General features: G+C 51.9%; 1 protein-coding gene across 1 annotated transcript in view; it reads right to left on the reverse strand.

Annotated features, from left to right (window-relative positions):
• The window catches only part of LOC138266632 (calcium-activated potassium channel subunit alpha-1-like), a 101,355-nt gene that overhangs the window by 45,802 nt on the left and 38,677 nt on the right, over positions 1-16,876 (reverse strand). Inside the window, exon 2 of the mRNA XM_069215452.1 lies at positions 7,872-8,066. Coding sequence (XP_069071553.1) covers positions 7,872-8,066 — 195 coding nt within the window. The remainder of the gene's footprint in view (positions 1-7,871; positions 8,067-16,876) is intronic.

The raw sequence follows: 16,876 nt of genomic DNA on the forward strand, positions 1-16,876 counted from the left end.
AGAGTCGTGGACAGGGTCAACTCCGTGGGACAGCACCCAAGAACAATGGATGGCATCAGGAAGAGGTGGAACGACCTACGGGGGAAGGTGCGTCCTGTGATAACAAGACACCAGATAGCTGTACAGAGGACTGGCGGTGGACCTCCACCTCCTCCCCCACAACTAACAACATGGGAGGAGCAAGTCTTGGCGATCATGCATCCTGAGGGCCTGGCAGGAGTAGCAGGAGGACTGGACTCTGGTAAGTCAAATCTTTACTACTCTCACCCCCCCCCCCCCCCACTTGCATGCCATCACAAACCCCTACCCCTACCCTCACCCCATCACTCCACCACCTCACATATACCCTACCATCACAACCCACCTATCCCAATACCTATCCCTGCATGAAACACCAATGCATGGACCCCCACTCAGACCTGCATGGATACCCTTCACCACAGCAGGCACACTAGTGACAATCACTTAGCCAACCAAATCACAACTCACACAAGCCAAAGCTGCCTTGGTAATAGCCATAGAGGGAAACATACCCATGCACAAGATGTCACACGTAGAAACAATTACACTACATTTACATCTCCACAGGACCCCCACACAATGTCTCCGGAAAGGAGGTGCCAGCAACATCCAGTCCCCCCACAGAAGAGGCCCACAGTGATGACAGCACCTCTGCACGCCTGGATCAGGATGACCAACCTGGCCCATCAGGGACCTCTGGACAGTCAGTGACCCAGCCACAGTCCCAAACCACCACAGAGTCTCCCCCTCAGGAAACACCACCACAGCACCCACTCAGTGGGCCCATACCTCTGTCCCCAGGACACATCAATCAGCCATGTATCCACCACTACACGGACCCCAGGCAACCCCACAAACACAGGACGATCAGGGAGCTGGGGTCAGGGGGACAGAGGCACAGGACAACAGGGAAGCTGGGAGGACTGCAGTGCGACGGGGAGGACAGGACAAGGGAACCGAATCTCCACAAGGCACTCACCAACATCCTGTGAGCATACCACCATTCCCGGGAGACCATGGGCCAGATACTGGCCAAGTTGCAGGAGACCCAGCGGCTGCAGGAGAGACAGTACCTGGGGATCAGGGAGGACCTGAAGGAGATCCACACCACTCTGGACATCCTTGCAGGGGTGCCGGCAGACATGGTCAACAACATGAGAGAGGCAGTGGCACACCAATGGGCCCCTGACACTAGCCACACCAATAAACAGTCCTCCACCTCTGCCAACGCTAGTGGGCAGGAGGCCCCGCCACAGGAACAATAGGCCACCAGCACCCCTCCCCCTGCAGAAGAAGAACCACCATGCAAAAGGTCCCTGCAATCCAGACAGAAGCCAGAGACCAATGCCAAGACTCCTGCCAGGAAATAAGACTCCCCTGAATGTCACCCTTGGGTCCGACTATGTCACCCTGTTCACCTTGAACTGCCATTGCCCCACTCCCTATGCCCCCTGGGACAATGCATCTATGATACCAATAGACTGGACTCTATCCTGGACATTCCTCCACCATCAACCCAGCTCATTGCAATAGCCCCTACACTTATTATCACAGAAATAAACACACTTGGAACTAATACATAGAGTCTGTCAATTGATTGAAAAAATGTATTAGTTTAACAAGCTGTAAACATTGCAATTCAAATGTAAAGTTATATATATATAGGTATGACCTGTAGTGGGCAGCAGTAAACACACCAGGAGCCAGGGTGGGGCAGAGATATCTGAAAATAGAGATGCCAAAGGGTACAGTAAGTGGCCATAGATTTTGGAAAATCAGGCTGCCATGTACAATGCCCAACACAAAACTGCAATGGAAGGTGAAGTTACAGTGTTTTACCTGTGTGTCCCTGGAAGTACTGTTGAATTATAGTACTTCTGTTGTCCACATCCTCTTCCTCTGCCTCCTCTTCATCACTGTCCACAGGCTCCACCGCTGCCACACGCCCATCTCCAGCCTCATCCTCCTGCAGAAAAGGCACATGGGGTCTCAAGGCCAGGTTGTGCAACATGCAACATGCAATGATGATCTGGAACACCTTCTTGGGTGAGTAGCACAGGGATCCACCTGTCAGATGGAGGCACCGGAATCTGGCCTTCAGGAGGCCAAAGGCGCACTCAGTGCTCCACTGGGGTCAGTAGCCATGAGAGGTTGGGGTAACCAGAGTCACCTGTAAATATCGATAGCTGTTAGCCAGACACTCACTCTTAGGGTCAACCCCACACCCATATACCAACAGACACTGGGTGGGGACCATGGGCTCACCTATTAGCCACACCCTGTGCCTCTGGAGTTGAGACATCACATATGGGATGCTGCTATTCCTCAGGATAAAGGCATCATGCACAGACCCAGGATACTTTGCATTGACGTGGGAGATGTACTGGTCCACCAGGCACACTATCCACACATTCAGAGAGTGAAAGCTCTTTCGATTTATGAACACCTGTTCATTTCTCCGGGGTGGGACAAAGGCAATATGTGTACCATCAATAGCACCAATGAAGTTGGAGATATGTCCCGTTGCTTAGAAGTCAGCCTTCACTGTGGCCAAATCCTCCACCTGGGGAATATGATGTAGCTGCGCATGTCTTTCATCAGGGCAGACAACACTCTGGTCAGCATGTTTGAGAACATAGGCTGTGACATCCCTGATGCCATGGCCACTGTCACTTGGAGGGAACCACTTGCCAAGTAATGGGGCACTGACAGGACCTGCACTAGAGGGGGTTACCTGTGGGGTGGCGGATAGCTGAAATGAGGTCTGGCTCCAATTGGGCACACAGGTCTTGGATTGTGGCCCTATCAAGTCTGTAGGTTAGGATAATGTGCCTGTCCTCCATTGTCGCCAGGTCCACCAGGGGTCTGTACACGGGGGTATGTCTCCATCTCCTATTCATCCTCAGCCCTTGAACTCTAGGGTGAAAAACAGTGAGCAGATGGTCATATTCAAACATATACTCAGATGAATATGGCTTGCTTTTTGTACAGAAGCTCAATGTGAATGTGTAGGTCCGTTGATGTGCCTATGTCTGCTGTAACGCAGTGAGGTGCCACGGCCTGTGCCCCCCTGAAATGGTGGCTGCCTGACCTGTAAGGATGGACAAGTGGAAATTAGGTAATTCTGCTGACGCTGTGTGCCTTTGCGGGAGGCGGTTGACGACCGCCATACAACACATCATTGGTTATCATTGGGGCGTACGGGTTCCAGGAGCCAATGGTGATGTACGCCAGCGGTGACGGTACGCACCGCCACGGACGTGACCGCCATTTTCTATCTGTTCACTCATTTGCTATCTGACCTTCAACAGGAGAGGACCTACGCTGCAAGTGCTGCTGTGACCTGTGTCTGGAAGCGACCATGGCTCGAGTGTCTGGGGAAGGGGCTCCTACCTTCACTTCAGAGGAGTTGGAGAGACTGGTGGATGGGGTCCTACCCCAGTAACATTTACTTCATGGTCCTCCAGACTAACAGGTGAGTACACTGTGAGCACGATGCGTGGGGCATGAATGTATGGAGTGCTGTGTGTGTAAGCCTTGTGTAGGGGGGGCTGATGGGGTCCTGGGCAGAGTGCTGCATGTTCGGTGGGCAATGTCTGTGCATAAGGGGATGGGAGGGATATGGTGGGCCATAAGTATAACAGGCTGGACGGTATGAGTAATCCTTTTCTTATGTATCTTTTTCTGCAGGTCAGTGCCCATCAGAAAAAGGGTAGTTGGCATGCAACGCCAAGGAGGTGCGGACCCTGGGGGTCTTTGACAGGCAGAGCACCCACTGTCACAAACGGGGGCTGGCCTTTAAATGAGGAAGGGATGCCCGTCATACCCTGACCCCCCTGGCAGTGGCCTATCCGGAGTTGGATGGGTGCTTGAAGGCATCACAGCAGCCACAAGGGGGTGAGTACAGATTCAGAATCATAAATTTGCGCACGTTAAGGTGTTACCTGGGTGGGGGATGGGGATCTGTGGGTGCCCCCAGGCCAGGGAGAACATGGCAGGGTAGGTTCCATGATGGGCAAGCTCAGAAGCACTCCAACCCTAATAATGCTAGTGGGCATCTACTACTGGGCAGGGTCCTGTGGGTTTCAGGTGTGCAGCTAATGGCATTAAGGCATTGTATCCCATGGCCTGGTGACTAGCATTGTAACTGGTAGTGCATGGCCTAGTGCATAGGGCTGTTCCCTGTGAGTTGTGTACGCCAACGGTAGTGTTGTTGCCGGCATTGACCAAGTGTATCCTCTGTCTCTCCCCCCCTTTTTGTTTTGTCACCCTGTCCTTGTGTGCATTAGCATCATCTGGCGGAGGAGCAGAGGCACCGGCAATAGAGGGAGCTGCTTCCCACATGGGTCTGGAGGCCAAATCCACTGACGGTGAGGGCACCAATGGGACGGAGGGTGAGGGGAGCACCATGACGGAGACAGGAGGGGACAGTACTGACAACGACAACTCCTCCGATGGAAGCTCCCTGGCGGTGGTAGACACCTCTGTGCCCACCCCAAATACAGGTACAACCGCCACCCCCGTACCAGCACTGCCCTCCCAGCAGCCCCTCAGCGATTTTCCCGTGCCCCCTCACCCAGGAGGGAGGGCAACTCCTTCGCCCTAGGCACCTCAGGCCGTGCCCCAATCAGCCCTGCTGCCCTCAGTGAGGAGGCTATTGACCTCCTGAGATCCTTCTCTGTTGGGAAGTCAGCCATACTGAATGCCATACAGGGTCTAGCAGAGCATTTGCAACAACCAAATGCATACCTGGAGGGCATTCACTCTGGCGTGGCGGCCCAATAGAGAGCAGGGAACACCAGCCAGCAAGGGCAGGAAGGGAACACCGGCTGGCAGAAGCAAGGAGGCACCACCATCTGCCAAGGGCAGAAATGGGACAACAGCTGCCAAGGGCAATGTAAAAGCAACTGACACCGCAGGCAGGATGGATCTGGTGCCTGGGGCTTGAGCAGCATCTGGGCAAACAACACCAGCCATGTCACTTCAGCCGTCCGAGGCTGCAGAGGAAGGGCTGGAGCCTCCCCCCACCACTGACAACACCGCCACCTGCACCGCTGCCAGCACCGCCACTTGCACCGCCACCTGCACCGCCAGCAGCACCACTGCCAGCAGCAGCAGCAGCCCCAGTGGGCAGCCGCCGAGGCTGCAGGGGAAGGGCTGGAGCCTTCCCCCCTCCACTGACAATACCGCCGCCATCCCCGGAACTGCCATCCACTGAGCAGCCGTCATCGCTGGCGAGCAGTGTGTAGTCGTGACTACATGGGCTGTAGTGCGTCCTGGCTTCTGCAACACCTGTAGGTATGACACCCAGGTGAGAGACTGTGACCTTGCACCATCCAGGAACAGCATCACTGGGCACAAAGCCCCATCCAGAACCAGTGGAAGAAGGCATCCACTCACCCCTTTCTTGCCAGGAGGAAGCACACTGGGCACAATGCCCCCTCCAGAACCAGTGGAAGAAGGCATCCACTCACCCCTCCTTGCCAGGATGAAGCACACTGGGCACAAGCCCCCTCCAGAACCAGTGGAAGAAGGCATCCACTCAGTCCCTCCTTGCCAGGATGAAGCACACTGGGCACAAAGCCCCCTCCAGAACAAGTGGAGAAGCCATCCACTAGAAAGACTGTGGCTCTGCACTCCCCAGGACCAAGCAGTGGGCAACCACCCACTTGAGAGACTGTAGCTTTGCACTCCCCAGGACCAAACAGTGGGCAAAGCACCCACTTTAGGGACTGTGGCCTTGAACTCCCCAGGACCAAGAAGTGGACAAACCACCCACTTGAGAGACTGTGGCCTTACACTCCCCAGGACATCGCAGAGGGCAAACCTCCCACTTGAGGAACTGTGGCCTTGTACTCCCTAGGACCAAGCAGTGGGCAAACCACCCACTTGAGAGGCTGTGGCCTTGCACTCCCCAGGACCAAGCAGTGGGTAAACCACCCACTTGCAAGACTGTGGCCTTGCACTCCGCAGGACATCACAGAGGGCATGTAGCCCCCTCCAGGAGCAGTGGCATTGTACCATCTTCCGGCTGAGGTGCCCCCCCATTCCCTGTCCCCCTGAGGTGCCTGTGTGTTTTCGACCTGATGCCCCTGCAGTGTTCTCTCCGTATTGAGGCAGGAGTCAAGTGTGGCCTTGGCCTATGTGTTATGTCCCTGTGGGCCATGGACATTTTGGAGTGGGCATTGTCCCTCCATTTGTATATATTGTACATACTGTTTAGTGCTTTAAGGAAATATTTATCTTAATTTTTAATATTATACTCACTTTAATCAATTCCTTTTGTCCTTGCGTTATTCCTGAGGGTTACGGGGTGTATATGTGATGTTGTCGCATCTGTTTGTGTGTATGGTGTTGAGGGTGGGGGTGTTGGTTGTGTCTGTCACTCTTTCCCCCCCCCCTCCCTTGTGTGCTAGGTGTGGTACTCACCGTGGTCATCTTCACCGCCGTTCGTGTTCCTGGTGTAGGAGGAAGTAGACCAGCATTGGAAATATGTGCAGTTTGGGCTCCATGGCATCGTGGTTCTTCCTTGAGTGGCGAGAGGTGAGTTGTTTCCCTTCTGTGTACTGTTTCTGCCATGCTTTTGATGGCGTTGGTACCACCCCAGAAAAGGTGGCGGATTGGTGTGTCATAATACAGTGGGCGGTACATTGTCTTCCGCATGGCTGTTGGCGGTTACCGCCGCGGTGTTTGTTGCTACCACCGTGGCAGTCAGAGTGTTAAAGTGGCTGTACAGGTTGGCGGTTTCCACTGTGGTCATAATTCCATTTTTCTTACCGCCGATATCTTGGTGGTATTACCGCCGCTTTATCACTGACCGCCAGGGTTGTAATGAGGGCCAAAGTCTGTTATGACAGGGACTTTCTCTACTTTTGGTAGACAGTGGGAGGTTAAACTGAATCCCATCAAATATAATTCCTCTCATTCCTGTTTAGTTGCTGTGCTATTGCCTCAGTTTAGCCGCACTGGACTCAACAGGTGGTACTGTAACCAATTTAATGGTACTAGATTGACTGACTTAGGTAGGCTAGAAGTTTGTGTATATGCTGTTTGAATACAAACATGTGACCAACAGGTCACAGACACATTTAGAGATTTTCACTAATTGAGGTATCAGGGCAGCTACTGTAGTGTGGATCATAAGCCCCAGTTGGTTATCTTTATGTGCTAGTGACTGAAGGCTTTTATATTGTCAATGGGACACTACAATATTTGGTTGTGGTGTTTAATTGTATTGACACTCTTGTCCTGGAGAATCTGGAATATATGAATGTCTCTCATGCAGAATGGAATGCAGGCCAGCTACTTAAATGTGTCGCTTAATCTTTCTAGATCCTATATGAAGGTGATAAAATGGGTATGTGTTATGTGTAATTGCAAGCAAGTCAAACTACTCAATATAGTCTGCCAGAGGCATAGGGACACTCGACACTCTTGGGAAAGAAGAGCTGATTCCTCTAGAATCTTGCATGGTTTTCAACAGAAATGGCTCCGGTGGTATTTTTATTGAGAGTAGTTAACAATGAACCAACAAGTGATGATATATGGATTGCACAAACACAAAACTGTCAACCTTTGGATTGACAAACACAAACATTCCAGGTAACCACAGAAATTATGTTGGATAACACCAGGAGGCATATTGCATTGACTAGTGTTTATTCTGTATAGCTAGGATAGAAAATACCAAGTGGGTAAAAACACCCTAGAAATCTCACACATAGTAATGCTTATTGCTCACCAATCCTTAAGTAATTATTTATTCATTCAATTTGGAGACAGCAAGAGGGAAAAGATGGAAGAGGGAAGCAAAGTTTTATTTGTCGGCACTGAGAAACTAGATGACTCACCAAGTGATTATCCAGCAGTGTTTTCGTCACTGGTAACAGGGACAGCTTACACCTGTTTCTCTCTGCTACAGACATTGCACTGCTTGAGTGTTTTATTAACGTATTATTATCTGCAAGCTGCTCTTCGAGTTCTGGTGTTGTTCCCCCGGTCACTAGTGTCTGAATTAATGCCAGTACATGAGGGTTATGGTAAGTCTAAAAACAAAAAGAAACAATCAAGTCATTCACAGTACCAACTGGTGTTATACATCAGACAAACATCCATCTCTCAGTATAATCCTAGATTTATAAAATGTGGGATACTATTGTTCATAAAGAAGAACAGACTTTCAGGCAAAAAGAAATACACACTTTTCAATTCTTACCTTCCCATCCACCCTCGCCCACTTCAGCGACTGGCCCTACAGTTTTAAACCTTTTTTTAATAACTGAAAATTGGGAAATTAAGATTAATTGAACTGAGAGGTCGAGTTAAGGTATTAAACTCATTGAAGTAATAATGTTTCATTGATTCTAACACCGGTCCCCTTGCTGTTCAATAAACACCACTTTGCCTAAAGATGATGGTCTCCCCTCTCTTCCACCTTTACACCTTTTTTTTCCTCACCGTACCCTACACCAATTTACCAGTCAGCTCAAACATAGTTGTATGTACCCCAACACCTCAGCACAGCTCTATTCACTATGCCAGATAGTTGCTTCAGATTGGCCAACCATTAAGACTACAAAAATCCAAAACCCATCATTGAAGTCTGGAAATGAAAAAAACTCAAGACAGAAAACATGAGCTCTCTAAATCTATTTGTAAACATGCATTAATGTTCTTCCAATGGCATTGATGTCAATGCCATTCTTTTAAATCCATTAGTGTGTACAATATAATTGTTATTGTGGCACTTATAACTGTTGTGGTTTCTCATTAGTGCCTGGGTTTTACACCCTTATTTTAGCATTAGGCCTGTAGCCTGTACCTTTTACTGGTAGACCTGTTTTATCAATTTTCATATTTTTTAGCACAGTCAGCTTTCAGCTTTTATATTTAATATTTAAATGAGCTGCTTCTTTCTGAGCTGCACATTTTATCAGACCTTTGCATGAATTTCACTTTATGCCCTGTGCAAGGCTGTCATTTTCGATACATGATATTCTAAGTTGTATTGCCGCTCCAGGAGCTCAGGAGCCAGTCCTACTTCTTAGACATATTATCATGTCAGGCCTGTATTTAGAACACTACAAGATTTATTATATAAACACCACATAGTCCTGAGGGGGCAGAGGGAATTCCAGTCACAACCGTCCTGCGATGTACACCATTCCATTGACAGCTTCGCTAATTCTGGTACTGACTCTTCAGCGAACTGAGATGATTGCCACCCAGACAACAGACAGACCCTTTCCAGCCTTCTAGGGTACGGGGTCGCAGTCCTTCTCTTATATTAGGATAGGTAGAAGGGTTTTCAACGATGTGGTCTCATATTTGAGGCATAGGGTGTAGATAGGAATTTTTGAGCCTTTTAGGACCATGCAAAGATGGTGGGGTTGTTTATTTGCTTTACCCTAATCTAATTAGCCTTATTATTGCAGCCCATCCCTTTTTATGATAGGATGCAATTGCCTCAATAATGTATTGAAATCCAACTTGCAACCCTTATTTTGCCTTGGCCTGTGTGAGCCTATTTGTAACTGAATGAAAGGAGTATGATCTGTTCACCACGCCTTCCCTGAGGAATCAGAGTTTCGTGTTTAGGTTGCCACAAATCACCTTTCCTTTCTAGACGGGAATCAGGCTGACAGCTTCCCTACAGTGTGGGACTGACTTAGTCACCGTCACGTGGTGGTGCTGCCACCCTTAAAATACACAGTCTTATTATCATAATAGGAACCACACGACATGGCACTAACAATATTGGTCAGGCATACATTTTAGCGTGTCTCCTTAGTAACTCTCTCTCACACGCTAAAGGTACCCTAATTATTACCTTTATAAAGAGACAGCCAAGGTATTAGGGGAGAATCCTCCTCAGCTAAATAGGTAGTGCCTATCTTAGTCTGTAGGTTGTTCAAGCTTGAACCTTAAAAGGAATCCCCATTTTGTGTTTCGTTCTTTGAATTTACAGCTTTAAATATGGCACAACCACACCCATAGTTAATCCCAGTGAACATGAGACCACATCTCACACAGCATTTATTAGCTCATGGGCTTCTGAATGAGGGTGGAGATGTTACATTTGTGGTAGAGGCACATGATGCATACAGAACAGAAATGTTCTATTCATGGGTCACCTTTACTGCAGCAGATGCAAACTCAAACATTTTTCAAAATATACTATAGCAAACCCACCTACAAAATACAGAGCTTATGCATATTTATAAATGTCATTATCCTATCAAGAACACCATAATTGGTTTCAAGGTGCCCTTTGACACATTATTCAAAATATACGTTAGGTCCCCTAAGTAATCATGGACCTAAATCCAGCAACTGTACAGTCGATAATGGGTAAGGTTCCCACCAAACATAATGAAATTCTGTTTTGGAAAGAACAAAAAGTAAATCAGCTGGGAGCAGTTCTTCCCCATGTGGAAACCCAAGGTAAAAATAGAATTCTCATAATATGCTTGCAATTTGGAGTAGTTCCCTCTATAGATTGGCACAGTAATTGCTGCAATTTATTCTACCACGCATCATACACTGACACTTCTGAATGATCTGGAAGTGTTAAAACAAATACAAAATGAATACTGGCAGCCCCTGCCCTGGATTTGGTGATGAAACTATTGCCCAACTTTGCTACAGTCTCATTAAATATTTTAAGTAATATTAAAGGAGGAACAGCAGCTTTGGCAGTATGATAGTGGCTCTGGTATGTTCCTCAAATAGATCAGGAACGTGAGTTGCCAAAGATTATCACTGAGACTTATACTAGTATTAGTGGGGATACTCTGGGGGCCAGACCAAGTAGGGGGCAGCTTCAAGGTAATTCTGGTAGGGATAATACTAAGTAAGTAGAAGAGGGTTCTAAAAAACGCTGGGATAGACAGTGACATAATTAAGATAAAACAAAACAAATCTCAACATCTGGAGACCTCAGAGAAACTCTACAATCTTAGAAATTGTGACCGTTTAAAACCTCCTGAATCTATCAGTATACTGACACACGCCCTTCTCATACCTTTCAGGACTCAACCGATAAGTGGAATGAGAGAGTTGGGCAGTCAGAGCAATAAAATGAGTATGTGAAACTGAAAAAGGACTCACAGCTCTCCTCAGTCGTCACGATAAAAATGGAAGAAAATGTTCCTCAACAGAAACCTCAAGTTAAAAAGAAGACAGTTGCATCCCTTTCAGATAAGTATGCCACATATATTGAGAACATTACTGATGATCAAGACGTGGGCAGTGACTATGCAATGGTGCACAACAGAGGTCATGATAGTTTAACAGAATCTTCAAGAGCTTCTGGAGGTGACAGCAACTAATAACTACTTAGAAGTCTAAAACACCATACAGGTGTGTCTCCCCATCCAACAGGGTCTACAAATTAAATATTCAAATTGAGGGGGACAGTAAGTGCACAATAGATATATAGGGGGTCATTCCAACCCTGGCGGTCGGTGTTAAAGCGGCGGCTAAACCGCCAACATTCTGGCGGTAAAAAAAATGGAATTCCGACCCTGGCGGAAACCGCCAACAGAAACTGCCACTTCAACACACTGCCCGCTACGGCGGGACAAACAAACAGCGCAGCGGTCACCGCCAACAGACAGGCGGGAGTCAATGTACCGCCCACCCTATCACAACCCACCAATCCGCCACCTTTTCCGGGGCGGTAGCCCCGCCGATAAAAACACGGCCTGAAACAGCCATTTCGAACGGAAAACGCTCACCTCCATACACCCCAAGAGGAATCTTGACAGCATGGAACCCGAACTCCACATCCTGCCAGCGACTGTCTTCCTGCTCCTCTACCAGGAGCACGAACGCCGGCGCAGAAGACAACGGTGAGTACTGCACCTACGACACAGGGGAGGGAAAAAATTACGGGGACACACATAAGCGACACCCCCACCCCCACCCTCACCCACTACAACACACACATCAATGCATAGCAATACATCACAGTTACCCCCCCAGCCCCCCTGGAAGAATGCAAAGACAAAAGGAAATGATTCGAAACATTGGAATATATTGTATCACTGGCTTAAAAATATATCACACATCTAAAACCTTTATATACATAAATGTACAAGTCCGATCATTGTAGAAGGCATTGTCCGTGGACCACTGGGCCCAAATCACATGGGCAAAGCCCACACAGGATACCTGACTCCAACGGAGAGAACACTGCAGGGGCATCAGATAGGAAAACTACAGGCACCTCAGGGGGAAGGGAAGGGGGGGCACCTCAGCCAGATGAGTCCACGACGCCAGATCCACGAGGGGCCTCCATGGCCACTGTTCAATCCTGGGGAGTGCAAAGCCACAGTCTCTCAAGTCTATACAGTGGGTGGCTTGCCAACTGTGCCATCCTGGGGAGTGCAAAGCCACAGTCTCTCAAGTCTATACAGTGGGTGGCTTGCCCACTGTTCAATCCTGGGGAGTGCAAAGCCACAGTCTCTCAAATCTATACAGTGGGTGGCTTGCCCACTGTGCCATCCTGGGGAGTGCAAAGCCACAGTCTCTCAAGTCTATACAGTGGGTGGCTTGCCCACTGTTCAATCCTGGGGAGTGCAAAGCCACAGTCTCTCAAGTCTATACAGTGGGTGGGTTGCCCACTGCTTCATCCTGGGGAGTGTAAAGCCACAGTCTCACAAGTGGATAACAGTCTCCACTGGTTCTGGAGGGGGACTGGTGCCCAGAGTGCTTCGTGCAGCCCTGCCCGACACAGATGCGGGCCTGCCCCTTCCGCCAATGGGCCAGCGGTGCTTGAGACGGCGGTGCCCAGTTCAGCGGTGCTTGAGATGAAGGGCCCAGTTCAGCCATGCTTGAGATGAAGGGCCCAGTGCAGCGGTGCTTGAGACGGCGGTGCCCAGTTCAGCGGTGCTTGAGATGAAGGGCCCAGTGCAGCGGTGCTTGAGATGAAGGGCCCAGTGCAGCGGTGCTTGAGACGGCGGTGCCCAGTTCAGCGGTGCTTGAGACGGCGGTGTCCAGTTCAGCGAAGCTTGAGATGAAGGGCCCAGTTCAGCGGTGCTTGAGACGGCGGTGCCCAGTTCAGCAGTGCTTGAGACGGCGGTGCCCAGTGCAGCGGTGCTTGAGATGAAGGGCCAAGTTCAGCGGTGCTTGAGATGAAGGGCCCAGTTCAGCGGTGCTTGAGACGGCGGTGCCCAGTGCAGCAGTGCTTGAGACGGCGGTGCCCAGTTCAGCGGTGCTTGAGACGGCGGTGCCCAGTGCAGCGGTGCTTGAGATGAAGGGCCCAGTGCAGCGGTGCTTGAGATGAAGGGCCCAGTTCAGCGGTGCTTGAGACGGCGGTGCCCAGTTCAGCGGTGCTTGAGACGGCGGTGCCCAGTGCAGCGGTGCTTGAGACGGCGGTGCCTAGTTCAGCGGTGCTTGAGATGAAGGGCCAAGTTCAGCGGTGCTTGAGATGAAGGGCCCAGCTCAGCGGTGCTTAAGACGGCGGTGCCCAGTGCAGCAGTGCTTGAGACGGCGGTGCCCAGTTCAGCGGTGCTTGAGACGGCGGTGCCCAGTGCAGCGGTGCTTGAGATGAAGGGCCCAGTGCAGCGGTGCTTGAGATGAAGGGCCCAGTTCAGCGGTGCTTGAGACGGCGGTGCCCAGTTCAGCGGTGCTTGAGACGGCGGTGCCCAGTGCAGCGGTGCTTGAGACGGCGGTGCCTAGTTCAGCGGTGCTTGAGATGGCGGTGCCCAGTGCAGTGATGCTTGAGATGAAGGGCCCAGTGCAGCGGTGCTTGACATGAAGGGCCCAGTGCAGCGGTGCTTGAGATGAAGGGCCCAGTGCAGCGGTGCTTGAGATGAAGGGCCCAGTGCAGCGGTGCTTGAGATGAAGGGCCCAGTTCAGCGGTGCTTGAGACGGCAGTGTCCAGTTCAGCGGTGCTTGAGACAGCGGTGCCCAGTGCAGCGGTGCATGAGACGGCAGTGCCCAGTTCAGCGGTGCTTGAGACGGCGGTGCCCAGTGCAGGGGTGCATGAGACGGCAGTGGCCAGTTCAGCGGTGCTTGAGACGGCGGTGCCCAATTCAGCGGTGCTTGAGACAGCGGTGCCCAGTTCAGCGGTGCTTGAGATGAAGGGCCCAGTGCAGCGGTGCTTGAGATGAAGGGCCCAGTGCAGCGGTGCTTGAGACGGCGGTGCCCAGTGCAGCGGTGCTTCGGATGAGTGCCCAGCTCAGCGGATCCAGCCATGGCGTGGAGGTCAATCGCCATCTGACCTGTGGCTGGCGGTGTCTTCCTGCCCATCTGTCGTGTGGCTGGCGGGGCCCTCCTGGGCTGCAGTACCGGGCCTGTTGGTATCCTCCTGCCCACCTGGGATGGGGCTTGCGGGGCCCTCCTGGGCTGCAGTACCGGGCCTGTTGGTGTCCTCCTGCCCACCTGGGATGGGGCTGGCGGGCCCTCCTGGCCAGCTGGGCTGCTGGCGGTCTTGTCGGGCGTGCTGCCCTTCCCAGCCTTCCCTGTTCGCCTGTGGCCCTTCCCCACCTTTGGCGGTGTGCCAGCTGGCACCACACTTCCTCCCGGAGCCATGGTAGGGATCTTGGTCCCTGGTGTCTTCGGCCTCTCGCGCCGGCCACTGCCAATCTCCGGATGTTTTACCGGGGTTGGGCTGGCCGTGCCTTGGCTCCGTACTGTACTGGATGCCCTTGAGGGTGGGGGACTCCACAGTCCATGGCAGACTGCTTTTGTGGTGGCTGAGGTGCTTACTGGAGTCCTATGAGATGGACGGGGTGGGGGAGTTGTAGGAAAGAGGTCAAGTTTGGAAAGTAAAAGCATTTTAGGAACAGAGGGACGGGTAGGTGTAGTGGGTATGGGAGTGGAGGAAGAGGTTGTGGTTGTAGGAGTTTTCAGTCTGGTGTCTTTGGGTGCAGGTGCTTGGGCTGGAGGCTGTTGTGAGGTGGATGGCTGTTGGGTGGGTGGCTGCCTGCGTTTGTGTAGCTTGGAAGAGGGGGTGACAGACACACTGGGAGAGGACACAGGGGACGTGTGAATGGTAGTGGGGGTGGTGACTGCACGTGTGCAGGGGGTTCTGGTGGGTGTGCTGGTGATGGACGTAGTGGCTGAAGATGTTGTGCATGCAGGTGTGAGTGGAGACGTGACAGGGAGGGAGGAGGGAGACGAGGAGGAGGGGGACACAGTGGAGGCAGTGGGTGTTGGTATGTCTGTATGTGGATGTTGCTTGTCTGAATGCCTGTGTGATGTGTGGTGCTTATGTCTGGCTGAGCTTCCCTTGGGTGTTGAGGTGTGTGCATGCTGGTCTGATGGTGTGTCTGGGATAGGCAGAGGTACAGGGGATTGGGTATGGGTGGAGGAAGTTGGAGGGGGGAGGCTAGAGACAGGAACAATGGCTGCCATCAGTGCTGAGGCCAGAGTGTTGAACGATCGCTGAAGGACCGCCTGACCAGAATGAATGCCCTCCAGGTATGCATTACTCTGGTGCACCTCCCTTTCTACACCCTGGATGGCTTTCAAAATGGTAGACTGCCCAACAGTGAGCTTCCTCAGGAGGTCAATGACCTCCTCACTGAGGGCAGCAGGGGTGACAGGGGCAGGGCCTGAGGTGCCTGGGGCGAAGGAGATGCCCACCTTCCTGGGTGAGCGGGCACGGGGCAAACGCTGAGGGGCTGCTGGGAGGGCGGTGCTGGTGCGCTGGGTGGCGGCTGTACCTGTTGTTGCGGGGGGCACAGATGTTGCCGCCACCACAAGGGAGCTCCCTTCAGAGGACGAGTCGCTGTCACTGACATCAGCACGAGTCCCCGCTGTGGAGCTCCCCTCGCCCTCCGTCTCACTGGTGAATTCCGAATCCATTGCATCGCCCGACATGGCCATGTGAGATGCAGCTCCCTCGTGCTCCGATGCCCCTTCTCCTCCGCCTGATGATGCTAATGCACACATGAACAGGAAGACCACAAAAAAGGGGGGGGGGAGAAAGAAAGACATGTCGAGTGCATGGATTACCGCTACCATTGGCGGAGAGGACAGACACAGAAGCCCCCTGCACTACGCCGCGCACTTGTGGTCGACTACGCAATCCGTGGGACATGGCCTACAAGCCTATGGGTGACATCTGCACACATAGATGACACAGGGCAATGAATAGCTGTACTTGGCACCCTACAGAGGTGGGGGGCGGGGGCACAGGGCCATGCCTTACGGAGGGGCCTAGCCTACAGAAATCGCCCTGGCCTAGGGATACCCACAGCCCTCCTCCCCCACCCAGACACCTCCACTGCACGCAAAGTCACCAGGATTAGAGAGTACTCACCCCCTTGTGTCTGCTGTGATGTCCTCATGTGCCCATCCAAATCAGGGTAGGCCACCGCCAGGATCCGGGACATCAGGGGGGTCAAAGTCCGACTGGCACCCCTCCCACGTTGGGAGGCCATCCCCAGCTGAGCCTCCGCCGTCTTCCTGCTCCAGCGTCGGATGTCCTCCCGTCTCTTCCGGCAGTGGGTTCCCCGTCTCTGGTGGACCCCCAGGGTCCGGACGTCCTTGGTGATGGCACGCCAAATATCAATTTTCTGGTGGGCGCTGACCTATGTGACATGTACAGGGAGAGAAAAATATTCATCACCTTCTGCATGCTCGATGTGAGTGGCCCCCCATCCCCACCCTTGCCATGTGGCACATGCTCTCATCTGTCGTTTGATGCATGCCTCAATCGCTCCCCTCCCCACCATCTTTCATCCACCCCACTCAACACAGGCATTGCCCACAAAGCATGGTCCCAGTGTACTTACCTGTTGGTCTGGAGGACCGTAGAGTAGCGCATACTGGGGGAGGACCCCATCCACAAGTTTCTCCAATTCCTGAGCAGTGAAGGCAGGGGCCCTTTCCCCAGTCGCAT

Source organism: Pleurodeles waltl, chromosome 11 (genome assembly GCF_031143425.1).
Source record: "Pleurodeles waltl isolate 20211129_DDA chromosome 11, aPleWal1.hap1.20221129, whole genome shotgun sequence".
NCBI lineage: Eukaryota > Metazoa > Chordata > Amphibia > Caudata > Salamandridae > Pleurodeles > Pleurodeles waltl.